Raw genomic sequence first — 17,871 nt, forward strand, 5'->3', positions numbered from 1 at the left:
TTTAGGGATAACACCCTGAAGTGTATTTAGGCAATGAAAAAATCTTGCCAGAGTTACAATTAATATTTCCTACACACGGAAGCTACTGTAGTTATGAGTAAATTGCAAGAATCTGAGACCAGATGCAGAATTCTGCATATAATGCCCAGTATATCTATATGTTTACTATGTGAAATATACAGCCTCAATAGAAATTGTAGGAGAGACAGTGATAAGCTAACATGATTTTATTATTAAAAATACCTAAGAAGCCACTGAGCTTAATATATGTTAATAATTTTCTTTCCCATGACACCACACACTTTGTTTCTTTCTGAGCAAACAACACTTTGAAGTCACATTGGTCACCAAATGGTTTACTATTACCTTTCTGTTCCCTGAGAAAAGTTTTTCCTGTAACTTCATTAAAGAATTAAGACATTTAGTAGAACAAAAAAACCCCAACAAAACCTAACCAAAAACATTAAACTGGTTGAAATTAACATTCATATTAAAATAATCTTGTCCTAAACCACTACTTCTAGACCTTGCCTAAACATATCAATTCTGAGATTTAACATTTCTGTTTACATGCCCTTTTAATGTTTAGAGGCAGCTTTTCCAGTATTGTGACTTTTCAGAAGGAAGACTTCCTTTTCAAGGAAGATTTCCTTTTAGATAGAAGTGTTATGGAAGACGGCGTAACTAAAAACATCGTAAAGAAGAGAATAACTGCATTTAAGTATTTTTTAGTAACTACTAATATACTATAGCAAATGATGACTAATGGAAAAAGACCTTGCATGTACTAGAGTAGCACCAAGTCCTAACCTATTTCTTAAAATATATATCTTCTACCCAAACCTCCATTTCTGGTTCCACCTTTACTTAATTTTTAACCATATTAAACACTGGAAGTCACTAATAAAGATACCGCCACCTGGAAAGTATTTTTGACTGCTTTAACACAATTGACAGGGAATTGCAGTGGGTTAAGAGTTAAAGCATGTCTTCCTGTCTATCCTTACTGCAATACCAAGGAACTGAAACTGTAGAGCCCTGTTTTAGTTCTTCCTCCATGAGAATATCCTTCCTTCCAATACAGTACATATATCTAAATTCCACAAGTAGCACAGCTCTTTAGCACATCATTACTTCATTTTAAGTCTTTGAAACACAAATTACCCCCAAGCCCCTTAATTGATGTAAAAAAGCCAAGAAACATCAATAAGCCTTCTTGTAGCTCTTTTGTTTTGGCAGGACTAATAAAAACAATGAAATGTCATAAAAAAAAAAATCAACTCCCGCTTACACATAGGGCAAATCTACCAGAAAGATCCTGGACTTATTGTTGCTCCATTTAAAAGACCATTTTTAAAAGTACTTTTAGGAAAAGTTCATTTTTAAAGAGATATTGAAATCTCAGACTAATGACGATTTAAAAGTACAATTCATCAGAAGACAAGTGGCTTACAACCCCTGTACCTCCTGCGAAGAATCAGATTGTCCTGTAAAGAGTAAGATATTCTTAAAAAAGTTTTGTGCATGCCATGGTTATTGCTGCACAGTACACCTTCACTCCCTCCTCCCCCCCCCAAAAGGATTATGATTCTTGAATATAGAATTATAGAATGGTTAGGGTTGGAAAGGATTTAAGATAATCTAGTTCCAACCCTGTGTCCAACTCTGCCTTGAACTCAATTGTGTTCAAAATAAATTTCCTCCTCTCCTGGACCAAAACAAGAAAAAAAAAAAAAAGAAAAGAAATCAACTTTACAAGCACAAATGCCCTAACATTACTGTCACTGAGAGAACATGACAAGATGCAGCCAAAACCTACTTAAGAGCAGACCTCAACACTCCAGAGGTTTTCTGTCCATACCTGTAATTGTGGGCCTGATGCAGAAATTAGGAATAAAATAAAAATTAAGAATAAAAATTTTGTTCTGAAAAAAAGAAAGGAAAAATGGGACATACAGCAGTAGAACAAACTGTATAGTTGTTTTACACCTTGGGTCCCAAAATTTAAATTCTGAAGAGACTCTTACATCATTTGATTTTAACTTGGACAGCACAGGCTGTTACACTTCCTGCAGTGATGTCTGCATTCAACCTCACAACCCGGTTCTGACTGAAATATTGTTCATGTGGCTAATTTGCAGCTTTCACATGACAGGTAATGTTGATCTGGATGCAGTAAAAGTGAAAAAATTCACCTTTTCCAATGATAATTCAGTCATTAGAATAAAACTGTCAGTGACAGAAAGTGATTTATAATTTGAATTTGTTGCTCAACTTCCTACCACTACTTGTTCCTTTGTATTTCCCTACTAAGCAATCTTTCTAGCACTCGTTTTCCCCTAAATCAGTATCTAAACTGTACCAGAACCACATAGTTTTTTTTGGCTTACAGTAAACAAAGCGAATGTCTGCCCTTCACTAGACAGCATTTGCTCCAGTCCTTTCACCTTTCCACATTGCTCTTTTAATTTTCTAACTTTTAAAAAGCAGGGTTATCAGAAAGTCTTGATCTCTCTGCAATCAGTACTCTATAAAGAAAAATCCTGCTGCTTCTCAGAAATAAGGGTGTTTTTTGCTTTTCACCCATAAGCCTCCCCCAAGGGACTGTTTTACAATAAGCCAAGTCAATCTAACTGCAGCCTGGATCAACAAAGGCAGTTCACTTCCCTCTATTATTCCCCTTCCTCTTTCCCCTCTCACCTCACAGTTGTTCAGTTCAGCCAATCAATCCTTCAAAAGAGTGATTATTTTTCTGTCACTTTGGCTTCCTGAACCAGCCCTCCACGAGTCAACCAGTGCTGCACAAGGAAGCAGTGGGAGCACACAGGAAAAAGTCAGACTGCTGGTTTTGGCAACAGCTTGTAGCTAGATTAGCTCCATTATTTTGTAATACTGCATCTTCAGATACTCACCTACAATTACTAACATGACAGTTCCTCGATCTTTTTCTTAAGTTTTACTGCTTGCTTTTGGCTGTGTTAATTCACATCTGAACGGACAGAGCTGCCCAAGTAAGTGAAGTAAGTTAATGTGATCACCCTACATTGCCAGTTACCAATTATTATGACAGCAGTATTTTTTGTAATGTTACATTTGCTTCTTTACTCATTAACAATAAGGTGAACAGTACAGACTGCCATAAAACTCCTTGAAAGCATCAGTTTGTTGATGATTCCCATTCACTAGAGATTTGTAAACCTTTCAGTCTTCCAACCCTACTTTAAACCTTGAATGCAGCCACCATTTTATCAGTCACATGCAGTATCATATCAAGACAGTCACAGAATTTCATCTATTGAGGAGGAATGCATACAAAATACAGGGTAAGAGAAGATGTGGAAAGTAAAGCAAGCAAGAAGTGTACCTCCTAAGTATCCTGAACTCAACTATCGGGAGTACAGGACTGTTAAATATCCAGACACTGCACAAACAGTAGACTGGGGGACTAGTATGGAAGAGCCAAGTGCGGCTCCTGGCTGTTCTCGACCCAATACATTGACCCTTCCAGTATTTGGGGCTCTGGATAGCCCTGCACTCCTCTGGGAGCTAGCACAAGATTCTCTCTATTTACAAGAGATATTAAACTAATGTAATCTCATTTTTAGTGCTTTGGGGAAGAAAATGCAATATTCCACTTAACTGTATCTACCATCTTAAAAAAAAAAAAAGGAAAAAAAAACAGGAAAAGCTTGACACTACTAGTCTGACATTTGTAGTGTATTTCTGTCCTTTAATGCACAACCAGCTTTTCCACCATTTGGCTGTGACTGATGTTATGCCAATCAACAATTAAACAGATCACTGTTCAAGTACAAACCATTTTCCTGTTTATGGAAGTTTCCAAAATACTTCCAGTTTTACAAACACCAAAAAAAAGAAAAAGCTTGAGATCCTCTTGGCTTTCTCTGGATTTAGTGTGAGATTTAATACTGTGATAATTTGCACAACAGACTTAACTAAGTACGTTCATCTATGGCAGATGGTATTTAAATCTGGCTTAGTCATGAGACTGGAGAGCATATCATCGTGACTGCCCTCAAATAAGTATATTTGTGCACAACATTTCAGAAAAAACAACAGTATCACCTCCATTCTCTCCAGGGGCCCAACATCACTGTTAAGCCCTCTTAGCCCTTGGAAATATTGATTTCTTACACTTCACTTGCAGTTTTTCCCATCTATTTTATATTCTAATTCTAACAGTCATTTCAAGACTGAACTCAGACTGGGCTCTGCTGACTCATTCATGAACCATGACTTTTTAGCTGTCAAGCAGTCAAAATATGACCCAGCTTTCATTTAAAATCATTGTTTTCAGTTTTTATACAACACTGAAGTTACAGCTCTTCTGAAATAATCAAGCTATATATACACCTGGCTTGTAACATCCTTTGTTTGACCATGATAAAGGATCAAGACACAAACACTGGTCCCTCCTAGCAATTAGTATCCTTTCTTACAGTTAGCATCATTCTGGCCATTTAACATCTCAAATGCAATTGTCTCTGAGAGGATGCAAGATTTTTGTTTGAAAACATAAAAGTCTGTAGTTTAGGTGACATCTGCACATGATATTTCCAGCATGCCTCCCAAACCAAATGCATCTATAAACATGGGTTTTCTTTCCATGTTACAGAATGATCAACACATCCACTCTGTTAATTCAGACTTCATACTTCTGCATTACCAGTAACAGAATAAGTGAATGGTCTCTCTTGAAGAAAGGTTATACTCAACAATTTTAGCACTGTACCATTTACTCCAACAAATTTCAGTAACCCCACATCTTTTGGAAGATTTCAGCTGTGCTTTCCTGTTACTTTGACACCAAGCACATAATTTTAAGCATAATATATATGTATACAAAAGTAACAAAAAAGCTGCTTTTCACATTCTTTGTGGAGATAAAATAGTCTCTAGGCTATGACAGAAGAAAGGGCAAACGAGAACATTCAACACTGATCAGTAATTTCTGAAGCTTTACTTCAGAAAATTGACTAGTTTTACTAATGTAAAACGGACAGGATCATCACAGGTTTTCTTTAGCTACAACAGTTTTTCCAGATCAGTCTATCCTTATAACCTCAACTCGTAAGAGCCTATTGAGAGTGGGAAAGTATTCCTGTATAACTTGCATCAGCTGCTAAGCTTCTGGAAATCTTTCTGCTCAAAGCAGAAACCTCCAAAACAACAAATTTCCTCCTAATTCTTAACTAGATCCTAATTAGAAATAACTCATTCTTCAGATTTCACCTTTTATACAGAAAAGTTTCTCATTCCAGAATAGAGAGTCTTACCTGTTGGGTTTTCCTAAACTCTTCAAGTAGTTTTAAGGCCATATCATAATCTTTTAGTAAGTGGTATGCAATGGCATATCCAATCCAGGAAGCCCTTTGTGTGGGGCGCAGCTGAAGTAGCTGGTATCTTGTCTCCTTCAGTAAAAGAAAAGCAATTTTAAAGTAACAGAGATGTTTAAAACAAAAAAGTTACACCACCTTTATGATGATTTACCACCAGCACAGCTTATATTTTAAAAGCTCTTTTAAGAGCCCTGGACATTTTTTTAAATTCTTACAGCACAGGGAAAAGCAACATATTTCTGTCATATAAATCACAGGGGGCTACATCCTCAACACAGGAGTCATGGCACAAAGTATAAAATCTGTTTATTGGGACACAAGGGGTGTAATTTTCAAGACTACCTCTTAAGGGCCTAAACTATTTCCAAAAAGAGAGCTCTGAAATCTCAGATGTTTTTCCACTGGAAAACTGCTCCTTGCCATTGAAAGACCAGTCCCACTCTCCTCACAGCGCAAGGTCCTCATACATACATTGCTGAACCACTTCTCTGACCCCCTTTCATGAGCCAAATAATATCCCCTAAACAGTCATTTACTTTTCTTGCATTAGCAAATTCAACATTCTTCAGTGAATGAGATCAACTAGCACCAAAGCTCACAATACAGCCTTCTGCTTCACATGAAATAGCATACAGAAGAGGAGCATGGCTTTCCCATTTCACAGCCAAATCAGTTCAGTCATTTTAAAACCACTAACTCTGGTTTTAGACAAATTTTAAGGTTTTATTTTAACATCCGTATTGGGTCCAAGAAATCAATCATCATGGGGCAAGTTTCCAACATACTCAAGGGAAACACGATAGTGTATTTCTCACAAAACACACCTTCCCTATAGACACCAAAACCACCATTTGCAGTACTTAACAGCACAGTGAGTACTCCTACTGACTAACCTTTAAATTTTATCATTTTCATTATTTTAGTGAAAAACAAGTTGAGAACTAGAGTTTTACAAGGTGATCCGCAAGTCAAATTATACTGAGTAACTGAACTTTAGGTCTGTTCTCAACATTATATGGAAATCTGCTGCAATACTTATCATGCTTTCCTAAACAAAGAGCTTAAAACACTATTGAAACAGCAAAACCAAATAGCAACAGAATTACCACCAACAGAAGACTTAGTAATGGATAGAATAACAAGAGCATGCAAACAGCAATAAATGGGAATGCAAAGAGAATACTTACTCTGTATCCTTCTAAATCCCTCATCTGAATCTGTAACAAAGAGAGATCTCTCAAGATCTGTAGATTATCTTTATCTAGCTTGAGTGCATTCCGGTAACACTTGATGGCTTCATCGTATTTCTTATCAGAACGTTGCAGAAGACCATAGACATGCCAACCTAATGCACATTAAGGAAAATATACTGACAAGCTTCAAAGTAACTGCAGTGTATTTGTGTTATGAAACAACAAGACATGTTCCCTGAAAATCAGCATCCTTACAAATTCAGTTTCATTACTGCAGCTGGACTTTGCTGTCACATTTTAAAATGTTATTGCTTACTTAGAAGCTTTTAAAGTTTAAAAAAACAAAGTATCTTCTGTTCAGTCACACTCATACACCCCCCCAGAAACCCACTGTTATACAAACTAAAGGATCCAAACTCTGTAAGACTCAGAAAAGATATTCTTAGAGATATATTGTTTAGAATATACTACTGTAACTACAGCAGGACTTCTTACTTTTAGAAGTATCTCATTCTAATAATACAATTAGCGCACAAGTTTTACTTTTCCTCACTTGCCTATCTGTAACATCAAGTAGTACCCAGGTTTTACAGAGAGAAATACAGAGGCTCACTTTACTCACTGACAAAAGGAAACCTTAGCATTTCAAAAGTCAAAAGCCTTTGTCGCATTCTCATCAACTCAGATTTCCATGACTTGCGTATCATTTCACTAGACTTTTCTCTCACGAGCATTGTTTTTTATCCTGGAAAGATTCAGAACTCGAAGCATGAAACCAACACATGTCATTACAACACAGTACACTGTATTTACATTAGTTTCCAGAAGTCTTCTTAAGAGAAAGATTACTTTCAATACTTTTTGCTATTCCAGGTTACTAGTAACTCACTAAGGCAACATCTTCCAAAGTACTGATTTTCAAATCAACAGTGGCTCAAAAGGTCTCCCATGTGCCCCTGAAGCAGCAAAAACCAGCAGATCTTAGGGAGAAGTACATGCATCCTTCACCTGCTTTAAATTAAGACAACACAAATAACTCGGTGTTTATAATCTAAATATTCAAGAGATAATATTCTATTGAATTGAAATAGAAGCAACTGCTTCCTCCAAAGATACAATCATTCCTAAATTATGCATTTCAGTGGGTTAACCTGGTCAAGTTAATGGAAGAAACAGAACTGCAAGATTCTTCTTTCTTAGAAAGACTCATGTCCTGAATTAGAATCATAGAATAATTAGGGTTGGAAAGGACCTTAAGATCATCTAGTTCCAAACCCCTGCCATGGGCAGGGACACCTCACACTAAACCGTATCACCCAAGGCTCTGTCCAACCTGGCCTTGAACACTGCCAGGGATGGAGCATTCACAACCTCCCTGGGCAACCCATTCCAGTGCCTCACCACCCCAACAGTAAAGAATTTCTTTCTTACATCCAATCTAAACCTCTGCTGTTTAAGTTTGAACCCATTACCCCTTGTCCTGTCACTACAGTTCCTAATGAACAGTCCCTATAGGGCCCCCTTCAGATACTGGAAGGCTGCTATGAGGTCTCCATGCAGCCTTCTCTTCTCCAGGCTGAACAGCCCCAACTTTCTCAGCCTGTCTTCATACAGGAGGTGCTCCAGTCCCCTGATCATCCTCATGGCCCTCCTCTGGACTTGTTCTAACAGTTCCATGTCCTTTTTTATGTTGAGGACACCAGAACTGCACACAGTACTCCAAGTGGGGTCTCACGAGAGCAGAGTAGAGGGGCAGAATCACCTCCCTTGACCTGCTGGTCACGCTCCTTTTGATGCAGCCCAGGATACGGGTTAGCTTTCTGGGCTGCGAGTGCACACTGAAGCCAGCTCATATTAAGTTTCTCATCGACCAACAACCCCAAGTCCTTCTCCTCAGGGCTGCTCTGAATCTCTTCTCTGCCCAACCTGTAGCTGTGCCTGGGATTGCTTTGACCCAGGTGTAGGACCTTGCACTTGACACAGTTAAACCTCACAAGCATGTCAAGGTCCCTCTGGATGGCATTCCTTCCCTCCAGCGTATCAACTGAACCACACAGCTTGGTGTCATCAGCAAACTTGCTGAGGGCACACTAAATCCCACTGTCCATGTCACCGACAAAGATGTTGAACAAGATTGGTCCCAACACCGATCCCTGAGGGACACCACTCATTACTGGTCTCCAGCCAAACATTGAGCCATTGACCTCAACTCTTTGCATGTGGCCATCCAGCCAGTTCTTTATCCACCAAGTGGTCCTCCTATCAAATTGATGTCTCTCCAAATTAGAGATAAGGATGTCATGTGGGACAGTGTTGAACTCTAGATATATCAGTGTCGAATTCTAGATATTAGACTTCAGCCAAAAGAAGACTTGTGAGAATTAAGTCTGAAGGAAACTTCTAAGAGGCAAAAGACCCCTTTTGCATTTCTAGAGGAATATTAAATTCATTTCAGCCAGCTGAAGCCCACAAAACCTTCATACAAATCTTTGAGACTGTTAGGAGAGACACTGTCACTGCCATGTGGATGCAAGACTAGGTGGGAAAGGAGGACAAAACAATTTTGTATAAAGTTACAGCAGTTCGTATAGTACTGATACTTCTTTCTATAAATTCTTCCTTGGCTATTTGAGTTCAAGGATTCAAGACATGGATCAAAGTTAAATGTAGCAAGCTCATGTATCTGCATCGGAACTACTGGCATTTTAGACTCTCACCTAGAGAATGACAGCTCAGTCCAAAAGAATTTATGTGCACTTCAAGCGCATACTTAAACTAAGATGATGCTTTGAGTAATTTATCAGGCATCATTACCATATCAACTGAATCCAGGAAATCTGGCTTAATCTTTCATAAATCGTATCTGTGACCAAGCAATCACATAAAGAAAAGCACAAACACATTCAGAAGTGTGTACAGTAGTCTAGACTCAGCATTAAGGAATTTTAACAGCTGACACAAGACAACAAAGCACAGTGCTACTAAGTATTACAGTAGACAGCTCTGGGTAGTCTTGGATGTGTTCCTACAGTGTCCTGAATATAACATGTAGTTTGATCAGAAAATTTCTGGATTCCTAAACTATTTCACAATGGCTATTTCCCTAAAGACCTCAATATGGGGAAACATAATTAAAATCTCCTACTCCTTAAACAACACTGAAATGATCAACTGTATTTTAAACACCCTCTGCCATGTCCTTTTTAAAAAGCACAGGTAACAAAATAAATCAAAAAGCACCTTTAAAAGTTAGCCCAAGAAAATAAGAACACATAGATGTATTGCACCTCCTCAAAACCAGCTATTGGAATGAGGTGACTTCAGTGGCTACCCCCTTCTCCCCTCACCTCTCCCTTTAAACCAAATAAGAGGCATTAAGCTCACATAAAAAAGCAGATGCAAACATTTTAGAGAACCTCCCAAACTCTGCTTAGGTAATAACACTGAGAATTAACAGGACTGCAAGCTTTCATCAGAACTTCATGGCTAGTCACAACTCTTTGCAAAGGATGTAGAAGGAACCTTTAATAAATAGCTCAGCCTCACATCTGTTTCTCATGGGCTGGAATATATACTTTAGCCTTGACTCTGCCCAGGTACCAGAGCCCAATCATAAGGAAAGATTCAGGTATTTGGGCAGTGACATTATGATAGCACATTGGGTGTTCTTAAAGCACGGTAACAGTAAAAGAGGTTAGCTATTTCTTTAGGATTTACCAAGAGATGACAATTGAAAGTACTGCAACAAATCTGAATAATTTGCTATTACTTCACTACACTAGAGAAGTAATCTGCACAGATTACTCAAGGGGTTCTCTGTAGAGCTGTAACAATACACTTGAATGCACAAAATTAGAATTTCCTGCTTAGTCAGAACAAGTTCTATGGATGCAGCTTCTTTTAAACTTGTCCAGGAAGAGGGTCCCTTTGACCACCCCACAGATTAGATGTCAAAAAGCACAAATGTCCCCAGCATTTGCAAGGGAGTCTTCCAGACAGTTTTAAGAGTCAGCGTGAACTGTAGACAAGAACCAGTGATGCTGACATATCCCTATCTGGAACTTTGTTCAGGAATTAAAATTCCCTCCAAACTCTTTCTGATTCACCCAGACTCTTTTACTCCCTGATTCAAGGTGCAACACTTCTTACACCTAGATTAAAATTGTTTTAGTATTCCTTAAGTATTCAGCTTTTAGGTCCAAATTCTCTTTGTTCTACGGCACACCTCTAAGTGTATGGAAGTTAGCAGAGTTAACAGGATTTTTCTAACTTCAAGCTCCCTGAACAAACAAATGGTGTAAACAACCATCCCCTTCTCTTACCTCCACAGTCATCAGAAAGTGTTTCCTGTGATACTAAAGGAAGATTTTGTTAAAAGTTTGAATACTTAATGGGAAATTTTTCCCTTAACATGCAAGTTGAATACATACAGAACAAGTAAGGCATTCTGTGCAAATCTGGAATAGTCTTCAACATGTGGCTTAAACAGAACTTTGGGAGTAGCCGTCTAAATAGCTGTTAAGTAGTTTACAGGTATAAACTTCTGAAAGACAAGCTCAGAACAGAACTCAAGCCAGGAGACCTAAAGCATTACCTAAAACTTAGTGGCAAAATAGGTTCTTTCAGAACACCTCTAGATTAGATTCCTCACACCTTTCTGAGAGAAGGAAACTTCAGGAAAAAGCTAGATTTTACAAAGATGTACCATAACAGATGGTCTTTTCCTAAGACATAAATGCTAAAGGCATTTTTCTTAAAGGTTCTGCAAAATTGTAGAAAGGAAAATATAACCTTGTTTCAAGTGTCTGAATACCAATTAATATTCATTGTATATGAATATTCATATATAATACCTTTAGACTTTTTTATGCAGATCACAGTATGTACTTCAAAACTATAACTTTCTTACTTCATCAGTACATAAAAGCAGAAGAATTCATAGCAAAAAAGATCAGATTTTGTATTACAAAGGATACAGACATGACTCTTTACATCATTACGCAGTCCTTTACGAACAAATTCGTATGCTTCTTCCTTCTTCCCTAAGCAGTTTAGGGTCAGTCCTTTCATTGCCAGCGTCTCTGTAAGACATGACATATATACTTATGTTTCTGACTTCCCATATGCCAGTTTTACAGTGCAGATATCCTTTGAAGTTGTTACACAGTGAAGTTCCTCATTATAAGATAAATTTAGATCAGGATAGCAGCCTCACACAGCTGAAGACTGTTATATGGAAACCATTCTGAAGGAAGAAAATGTCTTAAGACCACTGCATATCATCATACAGATGTGATGAACACAAGTGACACTAAGTTTATTAATTAAAAAAATACATTTAATTGGCTCTAAGGGAGTTAACAGTAAGCTAAAGCAATTCTAGGGAGCTTCTCAATGCATGTTAAAGCTCCAGAGGGGGCAGGACAAGAAAAACCAAAAAAATCATTAGACTGTGTCATAGCATAAGAAACTAATCTCTGTCAGTCAGCTCCAGTAATAGAGGTTGCTTACAAAGCATTAGTTGAGAAGCTTATTTCCTGCTATGATGTTTTGGGGTTAAAAGCCCTTCTCAAAGTAGGAGCATTTCAATCAAAACTCAGAGGCATAAGGTTCCAAATAATACATTGGTATAACTACTGCTTTTCCTTTTCTGCCATTCTTCAAGTAACACTGTGGGAAACAAGCTGCACTAGGCCTGAAAGCTGCTCCAGATTCTTTCCCCCTCAAGCCCCCCCCCCCCTCCCAAAATAAGAGTTTTGGCTCCTGCCAGAAGATGAGTCACATTTTCATCATAATACTCTAGTTTTCTTCCAATTGCAGCCTTTTCCCCAGTATCAATGGCAATGGTCCATCATTTCAAGGTCAGATGTAACAGCAGTCTTAAGTCTGATAGACCTGTTTAACTGAGTTTTCTGTAGAAGCAGACCTATAGTGAACAATAATCCAAAATGAGCCAATGATTTTGGTTTGTTTTTAAGTTGTCTTACATACACACTGTAAGGACAGAAAAAGCTAGAATTATGTCTTCCCAATAATATCAGGATGCTTGAAAAAAGAATAACCCCACTGTGGGAAGGAGGGCAAGCTACCTTCCCATACCAGGGAAATAACTGCCCAGCCACAACAATCCATCTGTTTGCCACCTTCTCCCTAAATATTTCAAATTCCTTGTCTCTGAAGCTAAATGTAACAACAGTGCAGCTTCCCATCAGATCATTTCACCAGCTTAGTTCTGCTTCAGCTGTTCACTCCAGGCTCTGCTCCCAAGCTTCAAAGCCATTAATGGCTCAGAGCCCAAGTAGTATGTGGACTGCCAAGGCAGCTAGTTGTCCTGGAAAAGTTTAAGTGGCAGCAAAAGCAGAAAGAGAGAGATGTATACTGAGATGTTATAAAAACAAGTGCTAGTGGAGACAAATGCATTAGATCAAAACTGGAAAAGCCACTCCAGCTTTGAGGAAACAAGAAAACTGTAATTTTATCTCTAGGGAAGTAATGAAGACAAAGAAACAGCAGACTGATGGAAGCATGAAAAGAATTAGCTGAACATTTTGCCAGGATCTGACAATGTCAAATAGGAAAACTATCTTACTGACACAGTACATGTACACTCAATGTTAGGTTACTTCAACAGCAGACAAACAAGAAAAATTCGCGGTATCAGAAGGAAAGATTGCCTGAGCCATGCACAGAAACTCTGTAATAGAGTAAGACTAGAGGTATCTTAAAGGATTAAGTTCTGATAGGTTTTGCTGTCCAATTTCCTACAGTATTTATCACAACAGGATCTCCAGATTCTGTCTTTAGCTTCAAGTCTTAGCATCAACAGTATTACAGTTAACTTTGCTCCTTCTAAGTAGCAATTTGGTATGCAGTACAGAAAATTTAAGAATATGAACTTCACAAAAAAAGGCAAGATTTTTAATTCATTGGTGGAATACCTTGATGTAATATATATAAAAAAAGGCTGGGCTTGCTATTCAATAGGAATGTGGGAATTCAAGAAAATCCCACACTACCATTCTGACCCAGAAACCTAGAAAGGCAACTGAAGTGTGCTTCCACCATATATTTTAATCTTCATCATCCCACTGCACAGGAGTGTTTGACTGAACTAGGGTGAAAACTTGGTTTGAAAGCACAGAACCTGAAAATCCTCAGTAACTGTTCAGTCCTAAGGACACAATCATACTCAGCAACAAGCTCCTTTCTTTCCCAGTAATACGGAATAGACTGATTACAAATTTTGGCTCATGATAGGAGGGGGGAAACAAACAAACAAAAAAACAAAAACCCCAAACAATCTTTTGAGTCTGCAGTTACCTCCATGTTCAGCAAATTTCGGGTTAGAGAGGATCATCTTGCAGAACTTGAGTCCATTTTTGTACTGTTTTTGTTCGTAACATTTCTGGAAAAAAGATGGAATATTATCACTGACATGTATTTAAAACCAGAGTACCTTAAGATAGTATTGCAAGGCAGTTATTTCAGCAAGGAATGACTATCAGATCACTAACAGCCTCCAGCTGAATATGACTATTCCTATTACATTGCCTTTTCTCAGCATTCAGAACACTATCCACTTTGATTTACATACAGCCAATGCTCTACCTCATGGCCTCTTTTTTATGAAAAGTTGTTAATCCCTTTTCAACAGAAATAGGGAAGGCAAGTAGGAATATCTACTTTGATTTGGACATTCTTAAGAGAGAGTCAGAAATCCTGAACTTTTGGGAAGGCTTAAAGAGTCTAGACACTCCTTTCAACATCCTATTTCCGTGACACAGTGACCTCCCAGAGTAAGAAACCTCAGACAGAAGACTTGTTGCTGTGTACACTTCCAGGAGGAAGAGAGTAACCATGAAGTTGGATAGACCTTTAATAACCTCAAAAATCTACATACAGATATCTATGGAGGGAGAATTTACCTGGGTATTAAAAGCAAAACAAACCAAACTAATTTCTAGCTGGAATACTACAGCTAAGGGCTACTTTTAGACTTTAGCGTATCATTTACCTAATCACTAGGTAAACTGGCAAACAATGTGCTTCAACTTTGGGAACAAGTTAAAAAAAAAACCCTACAGGAACACCTGGGTCCCTTTGCTTCTTTTGAAAGATGTTACCTGATATTAACAAGTCGGTAAGGTCTTAGTAATTTAAATGATTACTGATCACTACAGTTGATCAATTTTAAACAAATTTACTTCAGCCAGTTAAGGGCACACGTCTCTGTAGGCACAAATGACTTCAGGTTATTTAAGCTTTTTAACTTGAAAGAAGGGAAACAAAACCCAAACAAATCAGGCTTAACTTGGCACCATTTTCAGTTAACAAGGTGTATTGTCCTGCTGTAATTTAGACAGCTGTTCTCAGGAGAAACAGTGTCATTTCACTTCTGTGCATGAGTACTGTAAGTCTCGTAGATCACTCCCACTCCATCAATCTTCCAGGGCAGAGATAAAGTCTATGTTAAATAATTGCAGAGTGTAGTAACTGCTTTGCAGCCACAATAAATCACTGTATTTCTTCCCAGGATACAAGCAATACAGAAACATGCCTATGCTGACTTCTGGGTAATTGGCTGATATGCCTCCAGTCTCTGGGATAGGACTTAACTGCAGCAACCTCTGGCAGTCAGCTAAATCAACCCTCAAAACAAAGGACAGCTCACCTTGCTATCAGATGAGGTTGCCCTGCCTGGCTGACTCCTGGCAGGACAGAGAGGGAGTTCCCATCAGAGGCAACAGTTATACTATGGCAATTAACATTTAAACAGCAGTAACAAAAAACCTTTTGAGAATTTTAAACTGAGACCTAGTTTACATGAAAGAGACCAGGCTGCAGCAAAAATTGCAGTTCCTCCTAGGAGAAAATCAAATTCTTCCATTCACCTATTTTTCTTTAAGACACTTAATATCATTTTTAAAGAATCATATGAAAATACTAAGAATGATCTAAGTGTGCCTTCTAAACTTATTCAGGTATGCCTGAAAGAGTTAATGGAATAGTGAACGTTCATCCACGATTCTACAACTCTTGCAATGTTGAGTGAAAGTGTAAATATACAGCAGTGCTCTACCATAGAACAGAAGGTATTTGAGTCGAGTGTGCACTTAAAATAGATCAACTTCTTGAGGAAATCACATCTATTATCCCTGTTCCGACATTTTTAGCCTACAGAGTTCAGTCTCAGGCCTAGAATAAGAACTTAATTATAAACAAATTTCAGATTTTTTTAGGGAGAAACAAGATCACATTTTTCTAAAGGCCAACAATGAGTGGAAATAAGTTATGCATTTATACCAATACACTGGCTTAAATGTTTATTGATGTAAGAGAAAAGGACTTTGAGCAACCTGGTCTAGTGGAAGGTGTCCCTGCCCATGGCGGGGTGGTTGGAACAAGATGAACTTTAAGGTCCCTTCTGACCCAAACCATTCTGTGATTTGATAACAATTACTTGGCTCTCACTGGCAACACAGATATACTGAAAGGCAGATTCAGTTACATGGACAAGCCTGGAGCTTTAGAGCACCCAAGAAAGGCCTACTTTTAAACTTCTCTGTCCAAAATCTGGGAATGAGCACACCATGCTCCACCTGCATCTTGTTTACAGAAGACCAGTTTGCTGCCATATGATACTGTCTCATTTTGTAGTACAGATGGGAATTTCATAGCTTAGAAACGTGATGTCTCCATATGTATTCTCAAGTTTTGTTCTAATTAGAACAAATACAACTGAAATGTGTTCATTAGTATCTGTCACATTGCATTAAATCTTTGGTATATTAAAAGCTCAAGCAAATATGCTGGGTTGTTTTTTGTGGATGTTGGGGGGGGGTTTGTTCTGTTTGTGGGTGGGTTAGAGGTTTTTTTTTCTCCTTTCTTTTTTTAAATAGCCTAATCTGTTTTGCCTAATGTGAGGCTCCCCAGCACCCTTTTATGGCAATAATTTCCTGCTAAAACTAAAGCCAAATCATGACTGTTTACAGGCTTAAAACCTCAAAGGGAGATTCTGGCAAGGCCAAAATGTTATCCAGAACTTCTACTACCAGATGTTTCTGGAAGGATGTTACCTCCCCTGGCAAAAACTCATCCTGGCTTATTCTCTTTTTCAACACTAACTCCAAAATATAAACTACTTGTAGACTCCGCGGTGCAATTAATCTACACATCAGTTTATTCACTTTCAGAGAACTATCAACTGCCTCTACATGGAGGTCAATAGGCACAGCATCTAGGAACGAACTGTAACAAAAAAATACTAGTAACAAAGATACAATAATGGACAGCAAAAAACGAGACTTTAATCCTATGTTACAGTGCTTTGCTGCTTCTACTGAGGAACTGCCCTTCACACATTCTAATTTTTTTGTATCCTGCCATCTTTCCTTACAGACAAAAACCCTTCCACTATAAAATATAAACAGAATCAGGGATCTGAATGGCTCCCTAACATTACTTATGAAGTAGAAGGCCTTCATATGTCACAAGTCAACTGCATATGCCATTCACATGTAAATTATGGTTAACTATCTGTAACATAGCATTAGTAAAGGGATGCTTTTAAAGACTACCCTCCCTGGACAAATCATTTGCCACTTAAAAGAAGTCTTGTATTGAGAGAACAGCTACATTTTTCACATACTGAAGACAGAGTTTAATATACAGATCAGCAATTTTATGGCTGAAGAACATCTCATTATGGCCCTCAGACATTAACACTTAGTTCTGAGAGGCCATCTAACAAAAATTCACAACCAGCTGCTCAAAGAAAGACTGCAGCTGCAGCAACCAATTCCCTTCCTCACCCACTGTCCCTAGTGCCTCTGTACTGATATTATTTCATAAACCATTTTTGTAAAGGCTGAATAAAATGTATCATATTCCAAGAATGAGAACTGGTAATGTATTAAACCAAACAGCAATGTTAAGTATAGCAAACATGCTTCCTTGATCAACTTAAAATGTTTCAATAAAGTTGTTGAAGATGGTTTGTGACTGTAACAGAACTGCAAGAAGTTTAATCCAAGTGAGACACACTGACCTGGTTCATGGTGACCATGTGTAAAAGGGCCTTACAAGAAAGATGGGGACAGCCTTTTTAATAGGCCTGCTGTATTAAAATGGCCAAGGGGTAATGGTTTTAAACTAAAAGAGGGGAGATTCACACTAGATAATAAGAAGACCTTTTTCTATGATGTGGGTAGCGAAACATTGGAATGGGTTGCCCAGAAGGACAGTAGATGCCCCATCACTGGACATATTCAAGGTCAGGCTGGACAGGTCCCTGAGCAACCCGATCTTCTTGAAAGTAT

The 17,871-nt window shown here is 38.1% G+C and overlaps 1 protein-coding gene across 1 annotated transcript in view; it reads right to left on the bottom strand.

Annotated features, from left to right (window-relative positions):
* NAA16 (N-alpha-acetyltransferase 16, NatA auxiliary subunit) overlaps positions 1 to 17,871 on the bottom strand; it is a 64,335-nt gene that overhangs the window by 38,328 nt on the left and 8,136 nt on the right. The window contains exons 2-5 of the mRNA XM_034072693.1: positions 13,874 to 13,958; positions 11,530 to 11,634; positions 6,548 to 6,705; positions 5,298 to 5,432 (exon numbers count right to left, since the gene is read on the bottom strand). Coding sequence (XP_033928584.1) covers positions 5,298 to 5,432; positions 6,548 to 6,705; positions 11,530 to 11,634; positions 13,874 to 13,958 — 483 coding nt within the window. The remainder of the gene's footprint in view (positions 1 to 5,297; positions 5,433 to 6,547; positions 6,706 to 11,529; positions 11,635 to 13,873; positions 13,959 to 17,871) is intronic.

This window comes from Melopsittacus undulatus, chromosome 2, assembly GCF_012275295.1.
Source record: "Melopsittacus undulatus isolate bMelUnd1 chromosome 2, bMelUnd1.mat.Z, whole genome shotgun sequence".
Classification (NCBI taxonomy): domain Eukaryota; kingdom Metazoa; phylum Chordata; class Aves; order Psittaciformes; family Psittaculidae; genus Melopsittacus; species Melopsittacus undulatus.